At 41.0% G+C, this 24,899-nt stretch overlaps 1 protein-coding gene across 1 annotated transcript; it reads left to right on the top strand.

Moving 5' to 3' along the window:
- The first annotated feature begins 8,396 nt into the window (after window positions 1–8,396).
- Window positions 8,397–19,452, top strand: LOC128354044 (sodium- and chloride-dependent GABA transporter 2-like). Its single transcript, XM_053314287.1, has 15 exons — window positions 8,397–8,436; window positions 8,671–8,915; window positions 9,803–9,937; window positions 11,731–11,871; window positions 12,018–12,108; window positions 12,193–12,325; window positions 12,705–12,839; window positions 13,983–14,086; window positions 14,559–14,683; window positions 15,829–15,941; window positions 16,060–16,197; window positions 16,419–16,521; window positions 18,667–18,767; window positions 18,975–19,145; window positions 19,309–19,452. Coding segments are annotated over exons 1-15 (1,881 nt in total). The 5' UTR covers window positions 8,397–8,434.
- Window positions 19,453–24,899: the final 5,447 nt, after the last annotated feature.

Here is a 24,899-nt window from a genome sequence, read left to right as displayed (position 1 = left end):
GCAAAATCAATTTGATCCCCACGTGACTCTGTACAGATAAGATATTTTCAAAGTTCAACTGTATAATATCCTATTACGTATATCTATATATATTGTATATCTAGTTTCCTGCATGGCTGTCACACTACCAAACCAAGATGTTACACACAATTACCCCTGTTCATGTTGCTTAAGGGCTGATACTACATGTAAAGTGAAACAAGACAGTAATAGTCCAACATCCCCTTAAAAATCAACAGGGTCCCATGATATGACCGTTTAGCCTCTGGCTTCAAGCTCAGTGAGCAACAGGAATCTGGGTTTGTTTAGCTTGCCTGGATTTGCTTGGGAGCCTGGTTCATGCAAGCAAAGCCCAGATGGCTGAGGGAGAGGCAAGGTTGTATTCACTTTCCTGATAGCTGATCCGGACAAACGGGTCCCATCTTATTAAGGTGCTACCATGAAGGCTCTATGACAGGTAAGTTCAGTATGAGGACAGGCAAAGACATGCAATTTTGGTATGTCACTGCGGGATGATTTTACCTACCATTTAACCAAGTTATTGTCTTTAATGCATAATAACTGTATTTGTTGCATAGAAACAAGTACAGGATGATATGACCATTTTGGAACCCCAACTCAGGAAGAAATGTATTATTTAGTCAAAACTTCAACCTAGCAGTATACAGTGACTTGTGATGACCTCAGATTACTTCATATCTGACCCCAGTGTCAGTCCAAGCAGAAATGTCAAACATTTTCAGAAGAAAAAAAATAGAAAAAAATCTAACTTTCAGGAGAAGTCCTCAGTCTTTTATCTTATGTACTGTACTTACAGTCATTTGATTTCTTGATGAATGATACTAATGCAATCACCAAAATCTGAAGTCATGAGGCGGATTATAAAATGGGTGAATACGGGACACAGTGAATAGTGAGACTGTAAGACATGCATGATATATGATGCTCTGTCTTGCATTGTTTGCCCTCCTTTTGGGTGGGAGAATATGTTGGTTAATATATATTTAAAAAATCATCTTACATTTGAAAGAGTATTTCGCAGTGTTTTTGGTGTCAGTGAGCTTTTTTTCTGGGAGGAGAAGTGGACAGGTTCTCTGAATACAGTCAAGCTGAGAGTCCAGGTGAACATGTTGGCTGATGAGGTGGGTGTGGCTGATTAGCAGGAGTGGAGTAGGGCTGTGGTGAATGGAAATTTACCAGCAGCAGGAGGGTAACAGAGCAGACTATGACATTAGCTCTTACATGTAGTGAGATTTTCACATATCTCTGAAAGACATCACAGGACAACCCACTGTGGTAAAAAGACTCATGTAGGAAAATGGCCTCTCAACATGTTCCCATAAAATCTCCAGGAAAGATTATCAGCACCAAATATTTGGTGTACCACAAGCCTCGGGGGAGCCCTTTACAGTGTGGACATTGTAGAAAAGGTCGAGGGTCAGGGTACTTTATTAAATCAGTTTAATGGCAGTTCAGTCTCTTCCCTTGTATGGGTTTGTGGACTTCAAGACAGGGTATCAGCAACGACAATAGTTTTACCCAGTAGATACGCCACCATATAGGTTTGTATTTCATGAGCCTCATGAGAAGATGCTGACATCACAAGGGGATACTGTCTAGGCTTTTATTGTTGATAAGTGGCAATAATGGCTTGTGATTGGTCTTTAACTCAAACTTCTCTGAGCCACAGAGATAACTGTCAAACTTCTCACAGGCTCACATGAAAGCCAGACACTCTTTTTCTGTCTGAGCATAATGTGTTTCCACTTTTGTGAGATGCATGGAGCAGTATGCTACTGGCTTCCACTCCTTATCCTGGAACTGGAGGAGCGCACCTCCCAGTCTGTTATTACTAGCGTCAGCTGAGACAGCTGTGGGTCTGGTGACATCATAATAGATGAGAACTGATGTGGTTGTCAGCAGCACATTAATGTTATCAAGGCTGGCTGTTGTGAATGGTCCCAAGTCCATGTATTATTGCTTTCAGAAGCTCATACAGCAGTTGACCTACTGTTGAGAGGCTGCGGATGTACCTCCCCAGGTAGTCTATTATGCCCATGACTCTTTTTAGTTCTTGAACATTCATAGGTATGAAAGCTTGCAAATGGTATCTATCTTGTTGAGGTCAGAACTGAACTCTGATTGGTCATTGAGATGACCCAGGAAATGCAGCTGGCTCTGCATTAGAGAGCATTTCACTTTGTTGAGTTTCAAGACGGCCAACTTGCTGCACTGCACTGCCTTTTTCAGCTGGATGTTATATAACTCCATCAAGTCCCCCAAGACCAGGATGACATCCATAAAGACCTCCTCCATGCTTTCCAGACCCTGCAGATTCTCAAATGCACTTGAAATCCCTAAAGATAGCCATTTGAAACAGTTGTTGTATTTAACAGTAGCCTTGAACATGCCAAGACACAGCAGCTCATCTCCTGGGCTGTCCAGTGGAATGTCTGCTGGTTCCAGTGTTGTCTCTGGAGTGACTGTGTGCAATGTGTGTCTCACAGATATTGACATCTATCCAGATCAATTTAAAATTCCACAGGAGTGGAATCCACATGCACCTGCAGAGTCCAGTGTTCACTTGTCTTGTCTGCATTACACATTTATCCTAGGAAATAAGATGGCCAGTCTGCTCTGTGACCTCATTCACTGACTTACTGTTGCAGCATTCACCACATTTTGTTTAATTTCCCCCATTGTCTCTGTCTTTGGCTTGCATTGTGGATTCCAGCTTTTATTGCATTTGTATGTAACCTCTTGCACGGTTCCCACTGTCTCTCCCTGCATGCATACTTGTGTGGCAACCTCCGCTGACTGTCTGACTGTCTGACTGTCTGTATTGTCTGAGCTAGGGTGAGGTCTGCCATCAGCTCTAGTCCTTGAAAGTCATGAAAGTCCTTTGTCCAGCTTCCAAAGAACAATACACACTCAGGTATTTTTGCACTTGATTGCACCTACATTGACACAAACAGTTCATATAGAGCTCTAATGAAACACTTTACTTCCTCCATCGACTGCTGCAGTAGCTGGTGAAAACATGCTCTTTCATGAATGATAATCCACCTCGGAAACCAGTACTTAACAAACTTTCCTGCCATGATGTCAAAGTCATCTTGATGCCCATACTAGGCAAACATGAATGACTTAAAGATGTTTTCTACCTTACTTCTCATGGCATAAATAAGGCACCTCACTTGCATTATCCTGCTTCTTTGTCCACTTTAGTGGGGACTGAATAGCTGAAAGCACTGCTTCCAGTCCAGCCATTCTGACATTGTCATTCCCTCACTTAACCTTTTTTCATCTCATATCCATGTTTCCTTAATTCTGTTGGCAACTTTGGACACCACGTAGAAAAGAACGAGCTTTTTCGAAATTGAGGGTCCGTTTACATTGAGCCTCCTTCATTCTGCATGTGTTTCTGTATTTGCCATAAACCCTCTTTGCCATAAAACATTACTCTGAAACAGTTGTAATGACCAAACATGACTACTGCCCATATATGTACATACATATGTATGTACATGACAGGCACAAGGCCAGAGGTTACACAGATTCCTCTTTTACAGGGTATGCTTTTCACACAGGTTGAAGAGGAAGGGGGTTGAGCCACAGGAATGTTTACCTATTTAGGGCATGGGAAGTAGGCAAGGGAAGTGGGTCTCATGTTGACCACATCAGAACCTTAAGAACTCTCTCTTTCAAAGAATTTAAATGAGGCAGGAAGATCACTTTAATTTCTCACAGTGTGTTTGACCTGAAGGTTGAGGCAGAAGATTAATGTGTCAGGAATGAGTGCACAAAAAAGAAATTAGAATCATGCTCCAAATATTAAATTACAATCACTTTTCTGGTCTGATAGTTGTAAGACTGTAATCACATAGACGGTCTCGTGTTGTCAAACATTCACGCTGTTTAAGTGCTTTTGAGCAAGCAAGCTGCAGGGCTGCTGCACTGCACTGACCCTGACCTTTGACCTCGCTTGAGGGGGTAAAAAAGAAAATCCTTCAAGAAGCGTTGTATCGTCAGGTGAGCTGTCAAACTCTTTGCACTCTGTGCATCGCCTTTTCAATTATCACGTGACTTCATGCAGAATCACAATTCAGAGTGATTCCACTTTGTGTGTATTCAAAGAACACAAATTATTAGAGCTCCTCCAAACTTTTGGTATTCTGAGTGGTCTCATATAAGTAGTGTGTGGCTGGCGCTCAGCTTGGATTACAGTCAATGAGCAGGCAGGTGATAGTTGTCTTTTCTGAGGACTCTACATCAGGACATCGCAGTAAACCTCAGACCTTCTGCCTGTCGAATGATCCTGTTAACAGATCTGAAAACTTGCAGACATCAGGTTTATAAAGTGGTTAAAGGAGCTAACTTGAAATTTAAGGACTTCAATATCCATTGCTCCTTCAACCTTACCCAATTAACATGCATAAGGCATTACCAACTCAGCTAGTGTATGACGCTTTACACCAACAAATTACAACAGTCAACAGATTTAACAATGGTGAGTCCAGCTTTCTCTAATAGATGACTTTAGATTTCATTTTGAAGTTATCATCCAGCAACTTTAATGTGTATTGTTTTTACTGCTGGGTAGATGAATAGCTCTGAATGTGTGGTTTGTGTCCACCTGAAAGCCACAGAGCAGATGTCGTAATCGATTCTCTTCGCCTCCCTTTTTTTTTAACATGTTGAACTTTTGTCTCCACTCTGAAGTTTTGAAAAAAAAAGCTTTGCAGTCGTACAACAGGACAGAAGCAGGCTGAAAGACTTCGACAATGCCCACCACTGTATATCACTGACCCACTGCCCTGGATGCCAGACACTAATAAAAGTGGCCATAAAGCATGCAGAAATTGTGTATGGCTACGGCTGGTCTGAGTTACACGCTGTGGCACCACATTTACAGGGGCTACAGGTTTGTCAGGACAGAACAATGGAGACTGTATTGAGGGACCCTTAACGCTGGGGTTTTATTTGGCCCCTGGGAGGCAAAAAAAGAGTCTCTGTGCACACGTGTAGTTGAGGAATTTGTGCATTGTATATGATTGCAAGACTTTTTACCACTTCCTGACTCTTGATCCTTGACTCTTTGATTTTCTCTGTGGAATTTACTCCACTAATGAGGGAGGCTTGTGTAATTCGTGACATATATATTAATGTAGGGACTTAATTGCAGACTTGAGATGGACACAGAAACAGTCAATCTTTTCTCAAGCTGGGTACATGTCAGGCTTGCACTTGCTGTATAAGTTTGAATATTGTTACTGAGGACAGACAAGCCTAAAACTCTCTCTGGATGTCTCAATCTTTTTGATTTTCTCTATAGACTTGTGTCGTTAAGGAATTGAGAGAATGCAGTTGACTTGGAAAACATTGTGAAAAGGGTTAGGCACTTTGCATCAAGCTTTGTAAGTTATGTACATATATAGCGTATGTTGTGGGTGTAAGTATGCTTGTGTGTACGTATGGTGTAGGTGATTATGAGTGCTATATATTTTGCCTTGATCATGTTTCTTTAATGTATGTTCAACGTTTTTTGAGCAAACTCTACAAGTCGAAGGGTTGAAATAAAAAAAGAGGTGTGGGTTAGGGTGTGGTTTGAAATGTGACGCTTTAGTTTTTCATCTTTGCTAATCAGATGTCTACATGAACTATTTAACTTCACCACCATCAACAGGAAAATGTACTGTTCTTGCTGTCACTGAATGAACTCATATTTGTGAAGAGGTTTTCACATGACTCAGTATTTAGAAAAAGTTTGTCTTCAATGTTTTGTTTAATTATATTGTGTATATCTTAAGAAAAACCTTCCATAAGAGGAATGTCATTGGCAGCACTGCTCCGGCTCTCAGTTGTAATTACTGAGGAGCTGGCATGCATAGAAACAAAGGGACACAACGTCCTGCTGCACTGGACAAGCTGTATTAAATGGAATGGTAGAGAAAAACAAGAGACATTTAAGTTATTTGGGGAAAAATGCTGTTGGAAGTAAGAGTGAAACCGGGGCAGAGCAAGTCAGTATGGGTGAAATCCTAGATATGTGATTAGTTGTATGTCATCTACATAAAGGCTAAAATGGGAAGCATCCTTGTTGAGTCTCCCTGTTTATTTTGAGGCATTAAGATGACAATAATGACAGTAGATATACATGTTGTGTAAAATACATATATTCAGTGAATAACTTTCTGAAAACAGTGCAATCAGGGTTAAAATTGAAGCTTCAAAATTCTACCTTGAAACCAAACCAAAACCATATGCCAGCTTGGTATGAAGCTAGACAGTTTAAGGATCGCAATTAATTATAGGATACACCTAAGAATGTGTTACTTACATTTTTTGGTCCTCTTACTGTATGCATGTGTGCATTCATTCACAAGTCATAGCATAACGTCCTCCACTCTCAAATGTGATTTATACACCTAGTTATGTCACTTAATATGTCCATGCAGTGGAATGCAATTTTCTGAATGAAGTCCTTGGTGTGTTAGTTGGAGCCTGTTTTTTTTTTTTTTTTACTGTGGCTATAAATGCTCAGCTGAATGAGCACAGGCAATGACACAGCCTGTTAAATGTGCTGAGGGCTGCTTGAGGTGGCCTAAATGGTTGAGACGCCAAGGCGATTTAAAGAGCACAGTCTGCAGTATGGAGCATCACTCAGGGCATGGTGATTTGTCTTAAATATCAATGACCAATATAAAGTATAGAGATATACACAAATATACACTAATAACTATTATTATTGACATACATTGCATATTAGCCTGGGCTATAAATGCTGCAGGTAAGGCAGAAGTCTATGCAGTTAATATTCCTCTTTAAGTAGGTTTGGGGGGATGTAGAGTGAGTGGGAGTGATGGAAGAATAAATAACTTTAAAAGAAATCACACTTACTTCAATATTTACCCATCATATACAGATACACTGCATCAGAAATGTTACAATAAAGGCAGGGCTAATTCTTTTTATTTTATCATTATAATATTAAATAGACAAGCAAACAGGTCTACAAAGAGGTATATGTTAACTAGACTACTGGTGAATATTGCAGCATGTATAAAGTCCTCTACTAGTGGTGTACTCCATCACTAACAATGTGGATTACTGTGGGCTAAATATAAAGATATGTAGAAATACTTCAGTACCCATGATGCATTTTGTAACCTGTACTGGTGCGCCAAGTAAATGTGGAGGTGCTGCACCGGTTTTGCAGTCTCTCACAGAGCTGCTGTTGCTCGGGACAAACCATTTCACCACCCGGATGCGGGGGTGACAGCGGTGTAGGAAACTACAGGACACACAGAGGTAGGCAATGTAATGTTGAATTATCTGCAATTTATCCGCTTACAGGAGACACTGAAGCCGCATTAATGCGCTGTTTCAGTGAAATCGTTTTAAGCATCGATTTTTAGGGCACGATAAGATTTAACCACGCCTCTACAAATGTTTTTCCGGCATGAAAGTGTTAGAAGTGTAGCCCGCTATTCAGGAAAAAAGCGAAGATATATTAACCCGCGAACTCACGCAGTAGCTGGTTCATATCCGTTCATCTTAAATTTCGCTACACTGGCCGCTCTGTGAGAGAGAAAGGTGGTGTCTCTTTCTTGTTATATCAGCACTGTGTGGTCACATGGCACAGCGAGGCAAAATGTGGAGGAAAAGGTTGCTCGTACGTTTCGCTACACTTCCCCCCCCCCTCACTTTCAGTCATTCAAATGAGCTTAAAGGAAACGAATAGGCTAACAATGGAGACTTTTAATAATGCCATTTATCACACAGAAACCTGTCTGTCTTCTTCCAGGGACACCACATACTATCACCACATGATAAGTCAACATTAAATGTATGTTAAATATCATGATACACTCCATTTGAGTTGCACTACAGCACTAGGAGGTCCATTATGCAATATAATATAAAAATATCAATAAAAAAATGTTAAAATACCTTCAATTTGATCTCTTTCTCTATATGCAGTACCAGTCAGAAATTTGGACACACTTTCACATCCACTTTAATGAGAAAGTGGGTTCAAACTTTTGACTGGTACTATATATTTATTTATTCATCTGGTTTAGGTCAAATTGTTAATAAATTGTATTAGGAGGGACAAATTGATCACCTCTCAAGGTACAAATATGTGTCAAATTGAAAGTCATCAGTATCAAAAGTCATTCGGGGTCACACACTTATAGATAATGTAAAGATTTGTGCGTCAGACGTTAGGTGTCACGCAGCGAGGAATAAAAATGTGTGTGTGATATAGTCCCCTGCCAAATTTAGGCCTTGAGTGTGCTGAAGACTACAGATAAAGGACACACGCCCACATTGGTCCGTCCTTGAGAGGAGAATCACTGATAAGTAAAGCAGCCAAACCAACTGTCAGAAAGTACACCCTAAGTCTTGTTATTCAATCCGGGCTGTGAAGATGTGAGTGAATCTGGCTGTGTTTTCTGCTATCGCTTCTCCTTTTTTTTTTTTGCCTTTTTGTCAATATGTACACTCTGTCAGATTGGTTTCAGAGAGATAATATGTTTGCTTTAGTACCTGCTACTTCCCTCTAACATTTGTCTTCCCCATTGTGTAATGTTTTTAATGACTCACTCTATCTGTTTTCTCTCTTCCCAATTTTTCACTTAATTTCTTGTGTTTTTCTTCTTTCAGGGGTGTGTGTGTGTCTCTGCCAGAACCAGTGATGGCCGACCAGCTGCCTCCACAGCAGGGGGACACGCTGATAAATAAATTCCAACAAGGGAACCTCCCCAATGGGAAAGAAGTCAGCAAAGATGGCCTACACGCAAGGGGCCAGTGGGCTAGCAAGGCTGAGTTCCTCCTGGCCGTAGCGGGGCAGATCATCGGTCTGGGCAACGTCTGGAGATTCCCTTACCTCTGCTACAAGAATGGAGGAGGTAAATTATTTTGGGGGACTAGAGGGAGAAGAGAGAGGAAGTTTCAGTTTAAGAGTTTGTTAAAAAATCTTAATTCTATGAATTCTCCTTGCCTCTCTCTTCCCTTTCTCTTGACTCTCTGTGTCATCTGCTCTGATCTTTTCCTCGTTTTTCTCATTCTCTAAAACTAGGAATGAGATTTCCATGTGATGATGATGATGATTATTATTGAAAATATACTTACAAAGGAAATTACAATTACAAAATTTGGTAATTGTGCATATTTTTACCACTGTCGATTGGATTTTTTTTTTTTTATATCAAAAACTTTAATGTGGGATTATTAGTTGGTTGTTGAGTTCAGCGGCTTGTTGCTCCAGCTGAGTGTAATTTCAAACTTAGCCAAGTTATAATGTGAAATATTACTTAGTGGTGATTTATGCATTACTAAAATAGAAGTGATTGCAACACAGAGATAAGTTACAACATAACTTTTTGTAACAAATAGTTGCACAAGCCCCTAGGGGAGGTGTAAATCATAAAATGTCACAGAATTATACAACTAACACCTGTCTGCTCAGTTTTGCTGCCACATCGTATTATTTTTTCATTAGCTGCAGGCCATTTTACAACACAGTGATCCAGTAGAGACCTTGCCTTGTTTGTTATTTTATTTCCAGACTATTTAGGTTATGCCCCAAGAAATCATTGTAGAACCAATCTTCGTCACTGATTTAGTTACAAACTAACAAACTAAGCCTCTAGTGTCCACTTTACATGCTAACATAGAAGAGAAGTTGCACATAGCTGGTTCAATCGAGTACAGAAAACGGATATAAACATTTTAAGGTTAGATTTTTATTATCAGTGAAGGTCCTCACAAGCACTTTATGTGTTTATGTGTTTAGGTGTGTTCTTTGTGCCTTACCTCTTGTTCCTGGTGCTGTGCGGCATCCCCCTTTTCCTCCTGGAGACCTCGCTGGGGCAGTACACAAGCCTGGGAGGGGTCAGCGCCTGGAGGTCTATCTGCCCTTTATTTGGAGGTACGCTTCTGCAATTATAGACAACATGAGGCTGCAAGATGTGCTGTTTTTGTGCTGCATGTCATATTATAAACTTGACATAAAGAGAAATAAGAGATAGCAGAACAATTAACACGAGGACACAGGATTTTTATTTCACTCTGACCTTCAAACTTATGGGTTAGGAAAAAAAATCACACATACACTGAGACAACTCCACTGTTATGCTGGTTCATCTATCTGAGTCTCTTTCCCTCCCTGTTTGATTCCATCTCCCGTCAGGTTATCCTGAGTTTGACCTCTCTCTAACTTTCTCTGTTACTTTCCCTTATCTTTTTGTCCTAATTTTTCCACCTCACCGCTCCATTTCAAAGCATTTTATGCCCACATCAACACAAAACCCACATAAACAATGTGACCGCAATCATCAGATTTGGCACCCCCCACCAGCTTTCATGCATCTGCAGTTCATATTCAATCTTTGTATCAAAACAATTCAAGGGTGCAAGAGGTAACTCGCATCCCTGCCTGCCAAGAGAAACACACACCTCAGGTTGTTTTCATGTTTTCTTGCTATCTAAACATAGGCTCACGGTTAAGCATTAACTTAAGGCACAATTACACCAGTGAACCTAAAGCTGTTCACGTTATCAATGTTATTCACAGACTAGAACACTTTATGAGGTTATTCACGTTGAACACATGATCCTCAATAAGCTGGTTTAGACAATTAAAAATTTGGATGGCAGGAATGCATTGGAAGTATCAAGGAGAGGCTTACGTCTTTAATTAGACTGTCAGAGTCCATCTGTTTATAGTTTTCTCTGCAATATTAAACTTGACGGGCCATAGAGTGAAGGTACTATGTTGGATTTTGATCTATTTGTCTGCCTGGTGCTGAATGACTAATTGTAGGTAAATGGTATCAATACAAACAGTGGCAGTTTTTAAAAATGTTCATTATTATTATTAGTTTATTTGTCAGGGACAGTGCATATTAATAAACATATCTAAGGTCTCAAAACTCAACTACTTACTTAAATATAGGCTTCAAAAAGTAGACACTGATCATTTCATGTGCAGGTGTAGCCGCTAGCTGGACCACATGGAAACACATAGTAAACAGTATGTGTGTGTGTGTGTGTGTGTGTGTGTGTGTGTGTGTGGATACAGTCAAAAGCTTAATTACATTTTTAACCTGTTCAGTGTCAAATAAACTGCTTTTTGTAAGTGTGTGTGTATGTGTATGTGCACTGATTACTGCCCATAACAGCTGCTCTGCCCCTTGCTCCATATGGCCCGCACACACATTTAGACATACACCCAGGGTTACCGCTGTTTTGGTCGACAGTTGTTATGTGAAGCCATGTGTTGAGTTCCTCCATGGAGAATATTGCAGCACTTCACCAGGCAACCATGTAACAGACAAACTTACACAAGCAACGAGACGCTTCTGTCGGAATTCCTCACTGGTTTGCCATCATTGCCGCAGATAAATGCCTGAATTTCATTAGAGGATACCACAATCAGTTATTTGTCAGGCAAGCGGCGTACGCTCTCTAACCCACTCAAACCTCATAAGACTTATCATTCATGCCTAATGAAGATATATTAGATGTGGGCTGCATGTTGAGTGCTTCACTAAATGGAAGCTTTCATCTGAAGTCTCAAGTGACTTGGAACTGATAATAGAATGTGTGCGGATGAAGGCTTTGAAGTAATCCTGCTGCACATAAGACAACGATAAGATCTGTTTGTGTAAAGCATCACACCCTGTATCATCTTTTTTTTTTTTTTTTTTTTTTTTTTTACAGGTCTTGGTTATGCCAGCCAGGTGATGATCCTTCATGGCTGCGTGTACTACATCATCATCCTGGCTTGGGCTGTCTTTTACCTGTCCAACAGCTTCCAGGCGGAGCTGCCCTGGTCGCATTGTAACAACACATGGAACACCAGTCAGTAAATAAGCACCAAAAGCAACTGAACGACAGATGAGTAGCTTCTTGAGGCTGCTGTTAAAAGTTTATGTTCTTATAAATGTGTGTGTGTGTGTGTGTGTGTGTGTGTGTGTGTGTGTGTGTGTGTGTGTGTTCCTCCACAGATGCATGTTTCGTGTTTGCCCAACACAACCAGACAGGCAATGTGAGTAGCATGCCCGAGAACGCCACTTCCCCCGTCATGGAGTTTTGGGAGTGAGTGTGTTTGGTCTCATGGGTTTCTCGCTGATGGTTTTCAAGGATATTGATCAGGCAGTAACAGCAGCGTGTGTGTTCTAGGCGAGAGGTGCTGCGCCTGTCCAGCAGTTTAGACAAGCTGGGTCCAATCAACTGGAAGCTGGCTCTGTGTCTGGCCATTGTCTGGCTCGTCTGTTACTTCTGTGTTTGGAAGGGAGTCAAGTCCACCGGAAAGGTGAGCAGAAAACACACCGGCATCATTTCACATCCTCTACGTGTCTGGGGACATCACAGCTTTCAGGTTGCCAGGTGGCTTGTTTTTGAAGTGTCTTTTATCCTTCTTTTTCTTTCTTCATTTGATGCAGTCATTATCTATATGAGGGTTTAAAATAAGATCTGCTTCTTTCTTGTGGACACCAAATGAAATGACAGACTGTACATTGCTTCAATTTTGTACGACTTGTTGGTTGTGTCCCTTACCACCATCAGTAAACACCTTTTACTTTCCAGAGCTTTCCCTCCTCATTATTTCAGGACATCACAGTCACATCCTCCCTGTTTTCTCTGTCTGTCTGCCATCCTGACCACATCCCTGCATGCTGTGTACATTCTAGGTGGTGTACTTGACAGCTACCTTTCCATATGTCATGCTGTTTGTGCTGCTGGTGCGTGGTGCCACTCTGCCTGGAGCGACCAAGGGCATCATCTACTACCTCAAACCCAACCACACCCGCCTGGCAGACCCACAGGTACAGAAATACAAATATACACTAAAACCCAGCAGAAATCCTTGGTGCAGGTGATATAGCAGCTTCTTTAAGTTATTGTAAAAAACCTTTCACCATGTGAGAATAAAAGTGGTGGTTTTCCTTATACAGACACAAGGTTGGTTTATCCATTACTGTGTTAACCAATCATTACCTGAAATACTCATTTAAAAAAAAAACTATTTCAGCAGGAGAAAATGAGATGTTCCAATACTGACTAGATCACATGTCTGCCTTTATGTTAATTAATAGGAGTTCACAAGACACACAGCATTCTTCTCTTTGAGATAATATGTAACATCAGTTTCATTTTTTTGTGAACACACTTAAGCAATATCTGTAAATGAAAATTTAATCAAATACAGATGTTTTTAAGAGATACAGAGATTATTATAAATTGAGCTTATACTGAGAATCACAATACAAACTTCCAGCATGTTGGTGGATTGATGAAGTTTTAAGTGCTTATGAACATTTTATATGATTTTATTCAGCACAGGGACACATTTAATACATTACACAGTGACAGGGTTTGTGCACAAATGAATGTCACCACCAAACACATCATCATTCTGTAGAAGAGTCACTTGTACATGTGAAGGTGTGTTCAGACTGAACGCCAGGAGAATTTTAGAAATTAGAATGTGAGTGAATTACTTTTAATAGTATTGTGGGATAGCAAATAAAATGGGACTGATAAAGGTGTCAAAAGTTGAAAAAAGTTATGTTTGATGATTAGGGCAAAATTTGCTTGGAGTTTGGTGAAAAGTGACCCAAAAACATCATGCAGGTAGGCCAGGAAGTTAAGCAGGTGTAGATAAATGATCTGTTAAGAGGAACATTATTATTGTAGTGTCTGGGATCTCTTCTTATGTATGTCCCTTGTCTCCCAGATTACAGATATAAACAAAAACTGTGCTACGACACATTTTTTAAGAAAGGCACAGTAAAGTAAATCAATGAATACCAGATGGATGGAGTATAACGGCATCAGCACATTTACATAGAGTCAGAAAAGTTATCTATGACAGGATAACATACCAGATAAATTCTTTAGTTGTTTTTCTTACTCTTGTTCAAACATTTTGTCACATATTGCACTATGTCCCATTTCTCTCTCTGTAGGTATGGATGGATGCAGGGACCCAAATATTTTTCTCATATGGGATCTGTTTGGGGAGTCTAACAGCCCTTGGCAGTTACAACAAATTCAACAATAACTGCTATAAGTGAGACACTGCAGTCACACACACACACACTCCAACGCAAAAATATTCCTCACACTCCACTTCAGAAAAACCATGCTCGCGGAAATGGAAGATGTAAGCTCCCACTGGTCAGATGGCTTCCAGAAGGAATGGCTGGAATGGACAGAGAAAACACACTGATACAACCACACCTTAAAGAAAAGCCCTGGCTGCCATGTTTCCCACACTTTATGACTCCCACACACACACACACACACGCACACACACACACACACACACACACACACACACACACACACACAAAGGGCCAAGCACTTGACCAAAGACCTTTATTATATTCTGTTCAACATTACTAAAGGTTCTTTTATACTAATACTGTTTTTTAGCTGTTGTGTGAAATAGTCCAGAAATCACATGTATTTCCTCAATCTGTGTTCTGCCATAATGCTAAATTAATGTCATTGTGTGTATGTATCTGTGTGTGTTCTTCCAGGGACTCTTTTCTTCTGTGCCTCCTGAACAGCAGCACCAGTTTCCTGGCAGGTTTTGCCATCTTCTCTGTGCTGGGCTTCATGGCTGAGGAGCAAGGCGTGGACATATCTACTGTGGCTCAGTCAGGTGAAACACATTGAGAATGGAGATGGCAGAAGTGAGGAAATCTTGTTAAGCAAAATGGCTCAAGGGAAAACTAAAAAGAAGCTAAACTTTTAGCTAATTAATTAAGTGCAGTATTTCACGCTGACCTTTACGTTTAATTTAAAAGCATGAGGCAAACACTAAAACTTTTATTGCTCTTAATTCAAGGACCTACCAGTGTCATAATAATCTATAATAGACTATATAGGTTACCCTGGGTGCACATGCGGTACGGGAGCTATATGTTCTTGTTGCCTCTCTGGCTTTATTAATAAAAGTAGTGGGACAGTAAAATCTAATCATGCAAAATAAGTGCATGTGCAGAAGTAACATTTTCAGATAATAAGACAATAGCATTTTAAATCTCCCAAATGATGGACATAACTTCCAGGAATAAACTGATGCTAGCATGTCCAAATAATCACACTATGGTGAATCTGTAAAGTTTTTTGTGAGTAGAGTTCAATTTCTAGGAACTTTGACACACAACTTGACAGTGCTGTTGACCTTTGAGGAAATCTATTTTGCTATTTTCTGGTCTGACCAGGCACCTAAAGGACTTTTTTTGTAGTTTCTAACCAAAAACAATAAATGAATCCCACTACTGAGTATCACATGTGTAGATAAGGCCTGATATAGAGTTCTCCTCTGGGTCAGGGGCATCCATCACTGTTCAAAAACTACTAATTACTGTTAATCTGTATTAATCCTCAGATGAAAATAGTCCTCAGCAAATGCAGTATGCGTTATGGTTTTTTACATATTATGTTAAATATAAGTGACCTGTTTGTACAGTTTTACATCCTCAGTAGGAATGAATGAGTTTGGAACAGAGTGTCACAGACAGGACAGAGAGGTTGGAAAGATTTGAGAGACAGACTAATCCATGTTTGGTTTTAGTCTTTTTGGCGGATTTGTTGACTGTAAGAAAAATGTAGACTAATGCCATCCTAATCCTGTAAATAGCAGAGATTTGAAACCATATTTAGTTTTTCTTAATTTTACAACAACAAAAAACAAAATTCTTAAATAGGGTATTTGATAACTGTTTATGTCATACATTCTTTTGTTTATGTAACTTTACACTTCAACACTATAACTTTCCGGTGTCTGTATTATCCTCTCAGGGCCTGGCCTCGCCTTCATCGTCTACCCAAAAGCTATAGCCATGATGCCTCTACCCCAACTCTGGGCTGTCTGCTTCTTCCTCATGATCATCATGCTGGGGCTGGACACACAGGTAGCTCATAGAAAGACGCACACAGCTGCATACACTCAGTTTGATGGCATTGATGTATTGCGTGTCGTATCATGTAAAACTGCACACGCGTTGACCCCGTCTCCTCTCTGTCACCCAGTTTGTGAGTCTGGAGGCCCTGATGACGTCGGTGAGTGACCTGTATCCTCACCTGATCAGACGAGGCCATCGCAGAGAGCTGCTTCTGCTGTTCGTCTGCGTCATCTGCTTCCTGATTGGACTGGTCATGGTCACACCGGTACGTCATACTCTGGATAGATGAGTGCATGATCGTCTAGCCTGTTTAGCTTTTTTGATATTGAATAATGGGCTTTTCTCTCTTTGTGTGTGTGTGTGTGTGTGTGTGTGTGTGTGTGTGTGTGTGTGTGTGTGTGTGTGTGTGTGTGTGTGTGTGTGTGTGTGTGTGTGTGTGTGTGTGTGTGTGTGTGTGTGTTGGTGTTTGTCTCTACCGCGGTGCAGGGTGGTCTGTATGTGTTCCAGATATATGATCACTTTTCCTGCAGTGGAGCCAGCCTGCTGCTCCTCTCCATCTTCCAGTCTGTGGCCATCGGCTGGGTCTACGGTATGAATCCCAACTCCTGTCATCTCCTCTGTTTTCTATTTCTTCTTTCATTGTCCTTCCCTTTTTTCCTCCTCTCTCTCCAGACTATAATTCCCATCTGTTGCATTTCTAGACTCCACCAAAGTAGGACAAAGCAAAATAAATCTCAAGTTAATTGTTGTCAATTTATTTAAAAAAACAGAGTAGTGACAAAAACACTTTTTATCTAATTAAACACACTCAGTCAAGCAGTCCACTTCCTCCCCTCCTTCTGCATTCCACTTGGAGTCACACAGTAGACGGTATATTAACATTGCTGCAGCTACCCACTGTTGCAGGGAGACTGGCTCCTAGCCAGGCCCCTGTCTGTCTCCTCTGGGCCCTAAATCAGCCCCCGGGTCCCGTCGCCTCTCAGTCTCAGTCTGATGGCCCCAGGGAGCCCCTATCCCAGCCAGACCTGGAACATTTACAAAAACATTGTTTGTGCAAGTGTCAGATTGGTGTAGTGTGTCATACACACTGTACACACATCAAGACAATACAATTAGTGCTACAGCATTTAGACAATTTATATTTGTTAAAGACCCAAAAAAACTGTAAAATGTATTTTTTTAAGCGCATAAAAAAATCATCCCATTGCAGATGATAACAGATAAGTTGAGTAGGTTCGCAGAGAGTGTGTGTTTGCATGTGTGGATACATATGAATACCATAGAAGTCAGCTTTTATGGCTTTCCCAGCAGTAGGTGAGTGCAGCAGCAGAGTAGAGGAGTAGACTGGGTAACACAGCGGTCAGGACTACACTGCACCTTTTAACCTTTTTTATGACTGTGGGATTTTACTGACTCTAATATACGCTAACACTCCTCAGCCACTGGTTATGAAAGAGTTTCACTGCACAGTTTAGGTTATTATAGAATAAGGGACATTTACTGTGACAAACATGATCAAAATGGTCAAACTTAATAAAGAGATAAAGAGGATGTATGAGCGACAGGCAAAGATTTAATCTTGATAAACCCATTTAGGTTTTTTCCACATACATTGATTAACGGTAATAGCACTGATTCTTCTTGTTAAATTCCACGTCATAAGACAACTTGTTATGCTCACACAGTGTGGAACATAATTGCTGATAGTACTGTTATTACTACAATTGCTACTACTATGAAGAGATTAAAAGAGAACACTGATCACTACTAGCCTGAGCATCAATTGTAGGGCATTTCATTATTCAAATATTGTTGATTCTTAAAGGAAAGTTCTGCTTTCTTGCAACCTTGGTCTCATTCTTATTAGTGATAAGATCAACTCAGTGTCTTAAGATATAGTGATGCAGTGACATCACTGTCCAGTTGGGTAAACAAGAGGGGGGTCATTGGATCAATTTGACCTTTTTATATTGGATGTAAAAATGTCTTGTACATGACAGAGCGGTGTGGGTACTCGTTTTACTTATACCGTAAAAACTGGTGTATAAGTTGCAGTCTTTTTTGGAGGGTGTCATGCTGGGAAAAATGCTTTTCTATTAAAGACTGGTTTATTCAACACATATGTTTATACTCCATAACTTTTCAAATTACATGTTTTTTTAAACGCAATAAAAACACACATATTACACCTGAAACAGTGTGTCGGGTTAATGGTTAATAGTCTGTAATGATTTGCTTGCTTGCGGGATATACAACATACAACATTAACGGGTCATCAGTAGCCTATTTATTTTCATTAGCTGCAGACACAGCTGCAGCGCATGCTTGACACCGCTGTTCATAGGCGATACATGTGGATGCTCACCTCGTTATCTTTATAGTTATTCTTATAGTTATTGTTCTTAGTGTGGAAGGCCTCTTACAGACCTATAATCATATCCAGATCCAACCTCTCTCTGTATTTTACTGATGTATATGACACACCTCACTTTTAAATGAAAAAATTCCAGTTCTACTGCTGCAACAAATACCTCTACCATTGCTACTCCTGGTATGGTGTCCTTTTCTAAGCCAAACTATTTGTAAAAAATGTTTCTGGTATTTCCCTCTTAAAATAAAAAAAAACTCTTAACCAAAGTAGGACACCGCAACCAAAAACAAGAAGCCAGTTGTAACTAAACCATCATGTCAAACCAAACCACAACCACTCAAGTTGTTCTTGTTCTATCCACAGGAGCCGAGCGCTTCAGTGACAACATCAGGGATATGACCGGCTACAGCCCCCTGCCCGTCTTCAATCTGTGCTGGAAATACTTGACCCCAACTGTGTGCACTGTGAGTGACCCGCTCCCCACTGACCTGCTCTCACACTGTTTAGTGTCTGCTTGCTGTGAAGTAGTATAACACATCAATCCACGTTTGGGATTTTAATTCAATCGTCAATTAATCAATGTAGCCGCTACGACGTATCTCTCATCTTGATTCAGAGCCGTACTTGAAAAAACAAACTGACCCAGTCTTTCTTCTTGTCATCACCTGCAGGGTACCTTTTTATTTTCCCTGGTGTGTTGGTCTCCGTTAAAACTAGGGAAAGGCTTGGTCGCTCCAGGCTGGGCGACCGGGCTGGGCTGGCTCCTCACCTTCTCCTCCGTCTCTCTGCTCCCCATCTGGGCCATCTATGCCCTGGCCACCACCCCGGGAACCCTGTCACAGGTAATACCAGCAATCATTTGAGTAGAAACAAAGCAGAACAAAGTCAGTCACTATATTAAGATTAGAAGATATTAAGATTAAACAGAAGCAACTAAAGAGCAGAATGAGGAGGATGTTCCAATGTTAAAACAATTAAGTAACTTTTTGACCTTTGACCTCACAGCGCTTCAAACGCCTGTGCAGCCCTGCCATAAACTCATCGCAGGCCCACCACTACATCCCCACCAACAACTACATCCCTGCGCTGCCCCTCACCGAGAAGCCAAAGGAACCACTCAGCAACATGATCCCGGATTGTCGGACTTAATCACGATGACAGTGTAACGTTGGATGCTGCTCAGCCAATCAGGTGTGGCAAAAGGGGGAGAGTTGAGATTGTTGTTACGGCTGCTGGGTCTCAGTTGAGGGGTCGATTTATAGACAGCCACTGTACTGTATGCTTAGCAGCCGTCAGTATGCCATCATCCATTCAATGCAAATCCACACTTTAATGGAGCTCTCAGGCGATCTTGAACTAGACCAATAAAGTAACACAGCAATCATCAATACAGATATCAATCGATCTTTATTTATATAGCGCCAAATCACAACAAGAGTCACGTCAAGGCACTTTACACATAGAGTAGGTTTAGACAGTACTCTTTAATTAGATTTAAAGAGACCCAACATTTCCACATGAGCAAACAGTTTGCGACAGTGGCAAGGAAAAACTCCCCTTTAATGGGAAAAAACCTCAGAACCGGGATCTAGGTTGAGGGATATATGATATTTTAAGATATATGGATATTTTTACCATTAACCCAATATAAAGTCTGCAAATTCATGTTTTGAAGTCAATCTTAAGGAAATACCTAGTGATACACTGAATGATCGCCTGAAAGCACCATTAGTTTTACTCTCAGGAAGGTTAGACCGTCCTTTGGGGAGGAAGTATAGCTTTAGTCTCCTTGAGAAGATCTAGTCCTTAACTGGGACACAGTTTGCTTTACCTTTTTAAGACCTTCTCCACCGGTGTTATGGTCATACACTCCTCCATCTTAACTATTTTATCTGCTTCTCAAGCCTTAATTGTTTTTAATTTAGCAGCTGAATCACTGTATTTGTGGACCATTTGATCAATATCAATTCAAGGCACAGAATGCAGCTAATTAACAATCCTACAGTTGTTAAGCATTACAGAGTGTCATTACATAGCCTATCACTTTACTCTCTGTGAGAGATGGTTTGCGTTAGCATGTCAGCTAAGCTTTGGGCTGGATCTTTCTGTATGTGTCCTCCGCTATATCATGGAGTTAAAATGGTTCATAACAGGCCTTACAGACAACAAGCGGTGCCAGTGCCAGATTAGTGTTGTACAAATACAGCTGATAACTGCCAGTATACCAAGTGCTTGACTTGAAAGTAGTTTGTATGTTTTTTGTTGTTTTTTTAGTTCTTGTCAGGTGCTCTCTCAAATGCACACATTACAAGTACAGTTTCTGCAAAAAATATGAGGCATCATCATGTCTTTGACCTGTACCAAAAACCATCAATACACAAGCTGGGAAACATGCAATCATTGTATCTGAATCACCATATATATGTACTATTATTTTTAGTTACAATACTGCTGCTGCTGCTGCTACTGTGTAGAGAATAACGGTCATCTCCACAGGTTTAGCCGACATATTTATAGTGTGATTGTCTGTAGAAGACTTAAACTGTAACGTGTGAATGGTAACATGCAGTAGGACTATTAAGTGACAAATGACATAAATCACCTCTATGCAGTGTAAGACGTCTATATTTTCAGATTCTACAGTATTTGATGGGATTTAAAGAAGCAGTCATATGTAATGTGTCTATATTTCCAAAAAAATAATAGTTTTTTATATTTGCCCCTTACCCTGTTGATAATAACAACCTAAATTCCCATATATCATCTAGACTACAGTCTCTCCAGTCTTTTATAATATCCTAAGACAAGAATGTGTTTTGAATAATTTATTTTGAGGACTGCTTTCTTGCTTTTGTCATCACCACGAGGTCTTTTCAGTGTCTCATTGGGAGTTAAATTGTGAAATGACCAAGAACGTACTGTACACGGACACAGTGAACTCTTCATCGAGAAAATGGATGTACATTGCAAAAAATAGGGATACAGTTGGGGTGAGGGGATATTTCTTAAGCAATAGTGACATATTTAATGTGTTTAAAGATAAATAAGTTCTGTATGCAAACTTGAGATTGTTTTTTTCATTCAGATGTTGGCTTTTATTGAAATCCATTTATAAATATTGATCTTTCTTTACATGAGTGTTTTGTTATCTCTGTTTTTATGAGTTATAATCATGTTCTTTTCTAAGTGAATATAAACATTGTGGATAAAAAGAGTTTCGCTGCCTGTGTTCATTTCTTACACAAGTTTACAAAAAAAGAAGTTGAGTGAGAAACTGAGTGTGTGTTAGTGTTCCCCATACCTGGGTACCTGGACGAAGCTAGCTGTCACCCAGGAGACATTGCTCTCTCCCTCGGCGCCATGGTAACAGATGCTATGAACACACTGTTTCTATGAAGAGAGAAAAGGAAGACAGAAAAAAAAGAGATAGAGGAAGAGAGTTGGTGGGGTACACACACACTCCATCAGCCGTTCAACCATCACGAGGACAAGCGCTTTGATTACTGCTCCCCTCCCTCCTTCATTTGGAGCGTTTTCATCCTGATGGGAATTACTGGTTTAAACATCCATGAAGGAAAAGAAGAGAGAGAGGGACAGAGGAAGTGATGGAGAGTGTGTGTGCAGAGGAGGAGAGGGAGTCATGGAGACTAAAGAGGGAGGGGAGAGATGCAGCGCTGGGAGAATTCTGACACCACCACTTAGACAGAGCCCAACGGTTATGTAAAAGGCTCGGCTTGTCAATTAACCGTATTGGATTCCCTCCTCTCCCAGCCACCGTAGGAAGTGGGTTGCTTCCACACACACGTGGCTCGGCACGCGGGCGCACACACAACTTGTTTTGGTGACGTGCAATACTGTATGCAGCCTGCTTTGCACGTGTGATCCGGGTTACTGTGTAATTGTGTGTATGTGTATCTGTGTATGTGTGTGTGTGTGGATAATGGGGGCGGTTTACGTCCATATGGTTGCTTTGGCATACATCTATGTTTCAGATGATGGGGATTAAAAATGATCCAATAGGCTGAGTGTGTTAGATTCAAAGAGGAGAGAGGAAGAGGGAGGGAGAGGAGAACATTATAGGGATGTGAGCCAAAGCATGCATGTGTGTGTGTGTGCGTGTGTATTTCAGTATGTGTATAGCTTTAAAAGATGCTATGGAAAGTTGCCTAATTTTTTCCTGAGGCTCAGTGCCCCTAGTTTGCATGCAGCACTTCTCACCACGTGTATTGACAAATAGATTGTGTACATTTTTTTTCTATTTGAACTCTAGCTTTTGTGTCTCTCAAAATATCTGAGAGCCCAGACAAACAACCGTAGGAAGAAGAACTCGTATATTAACTAGTCAAGATACAAAAATATAGTCTGCATACAGTCTTGTGTCATTCCAACCCCTTTCTGTTCACCCAAGGTCAGACTCAACATCACACTGTCCTGATCAAACATCCTCTCTCACACACTGCCCTGTCTTTTATGGACGTCTTTTACTGCAGGTAATACACTTGACAGTTTGGTGTAAAGGAGAAGCAGTCGGCGGTGGGGGCGGCAGGGGGGGGAAAGCTTGGAGACCAGACTTGAGGACAGGAGAGAAAAAAGAGACGGGTAGTGGGGGTGGGGGTAGGGGTGGGGGTGGGAGGACGGTGGGGGATATATTGCATAACAGCTCTGCAATTTTGATGTGAAGTTCACCTTGATACTGGATCCACTCTGCAGTGGTGACCATCTCGAAGTTTTTGGTGTGTGTGTGCTTGGTAGCATGCAGTGGGAGATGAGGGCAATCTAGTAGTATTAGTATTAGTAGTATTAGTTCATGTTCATTATTGAGGGGAACAGGGCCATTGAGAGGTTTTAGGAAGATCATGAGCCGCCAAACCTCATCCCAAATAAATAAATTGTAAGGATCCTTTATATATGATTTCACACTATTAAAGTTCAGTTTCCTTTCAAAGCCTGTTTTTGTCACCCTAAGTCTAAAACAATTGCCTCCACGTCCCCATATCCCATATTACCCTAAAATATACCGAGGACACATCTTCAACTTACTCAATGTTAGCTATACTGCTCTGTTGAGGAATTGTCCTCCACCAAGTGCCATTTTTCTGAAGGCTTGTCTGAATGCTGCGTGGATCCTTGGTGTGGGATGTTTCATGTGTGGATTGTACCACGGTGGGATTTGACAGGGGGGCGGTGAGGCTTACGGTGGCAGATCCATTTTTGGCCACGATTGGCTGCGTCCGCCCACATGCACTCTCATGCCCACTCCCTGGCTGCATCCCTGCACCCGGCCATACTACCCACACCGCTCTGTCATGTACGAGGGGCTTTGGATTAGTGGGCCGCTTTAGGAGAGCAGACATGGGCTCTCTTTGCTTGATGTAACAAAGTTGAAACATATCTGCCCTTAGTTCTCAAGTTCTATAATAAGGGTTTGTTTTTATCCACAAAGAGAGTCCTCCCTCTTGGCATGCAGACACACACTGAAACCCCCTCTGTGGTGTGCACAGGTAATAGCTGTTAAGTGACTCAGCAAATGAGCAGTGTCTTGGAACTTTTAAGAGAAGCCATTCCCTAGCTGGCTGTCCTCTAGGAGTGTGTTTCTGTTTGTACGAGTGAGACACGTTGACTTCAGCTCAAGTGAGGTATGCATGACTAAATTGCTCTCGGCACACAAGTATGACATCCCATTGGCACCACCACACACACTTCCCTAAAGGTACAATAAATAATCAAGACAGCTCCCAGGGCAGTTCCAGACACAGTCACACACCTGCATGCCTTTTTTCTTTACTTGCTCATACCCAAGTGTAGCAGTACAGCACCCACAGATTTCCTCCCTCTCCTCCTCCTCCTCTCATACACACACACACACACACACACACACACACACACACACACACCATTAAATGTCTCACATGGGAACAGTGAACTCCCAGAGTTCTTATTTGGGAATGGCCATGAATTATCTATTCCCCTCTAGTTTGTTGAAACTCTCTTGTCGAATCCTGTTGGACATTAGCCTTTAATTATTAAAAGAGTCAAAGTGGTAAAGTGTAAAAATAACAGACTGGCATTTAATGGAGACGGTCTCGGGTTTAGCTAAATCCCGTTGGTCCTGGAGGGGACAGCATTTGGCTGTTCAGGAACTTATTTTGTTGATGTTTTGATGCTGGCTACAAGTGATGCTGATACCCTGAGTCCATGAAAACATAGAGACGTGGTGACTGTCCCTGATGAAATCGTTTTTTAAATTGAGTTTTAACCAGAAGTGACTTAAAATTGATCCAATTTTTGCATGGATTAGAGCAATGATCACTGCATGTCTGTTTATCTGCCTCTCATGATGATTTAGAAGGATTGTGGTGGACTCACAAAGCATAACAAACTCTCCTCTCTTTTGCTGAGCCAATGAGAAATACTACATTAGCAGCATTGTTCAGGTTTCTCTCCTCTCTTTCTCCTTTCCTCTCCTCCAGCACTTGATTTTACTCTGATTTGAGGAAGAGAGGCAGAGAGAGAGAGAGAGAAGAGGGGGGTGGAGGAGTGGTGATTGAGCGCAAAGGGGGCAGGACTTTTTCTCTCCGGGTCCTATTAAGAGCAAA

Source organism: Scomber japonicus, chromosome 24 (genome assembly GCF_027409825.1).
Source record: "Scomber japonicus isolate fScoJap1 chromosome 24, fScoJap1.pri, whole genome shotgun sequence".
NCBI lineage: Eukaryota > Metazoa > Chordata > Actinopteri > Scombriformes > Scombridae > Scomber > Scomber japonicus.
Note: the sequence above shows the minus strand (reverse complement) of the source record. Positions and strands in the feature narration are given on the sequence as shown.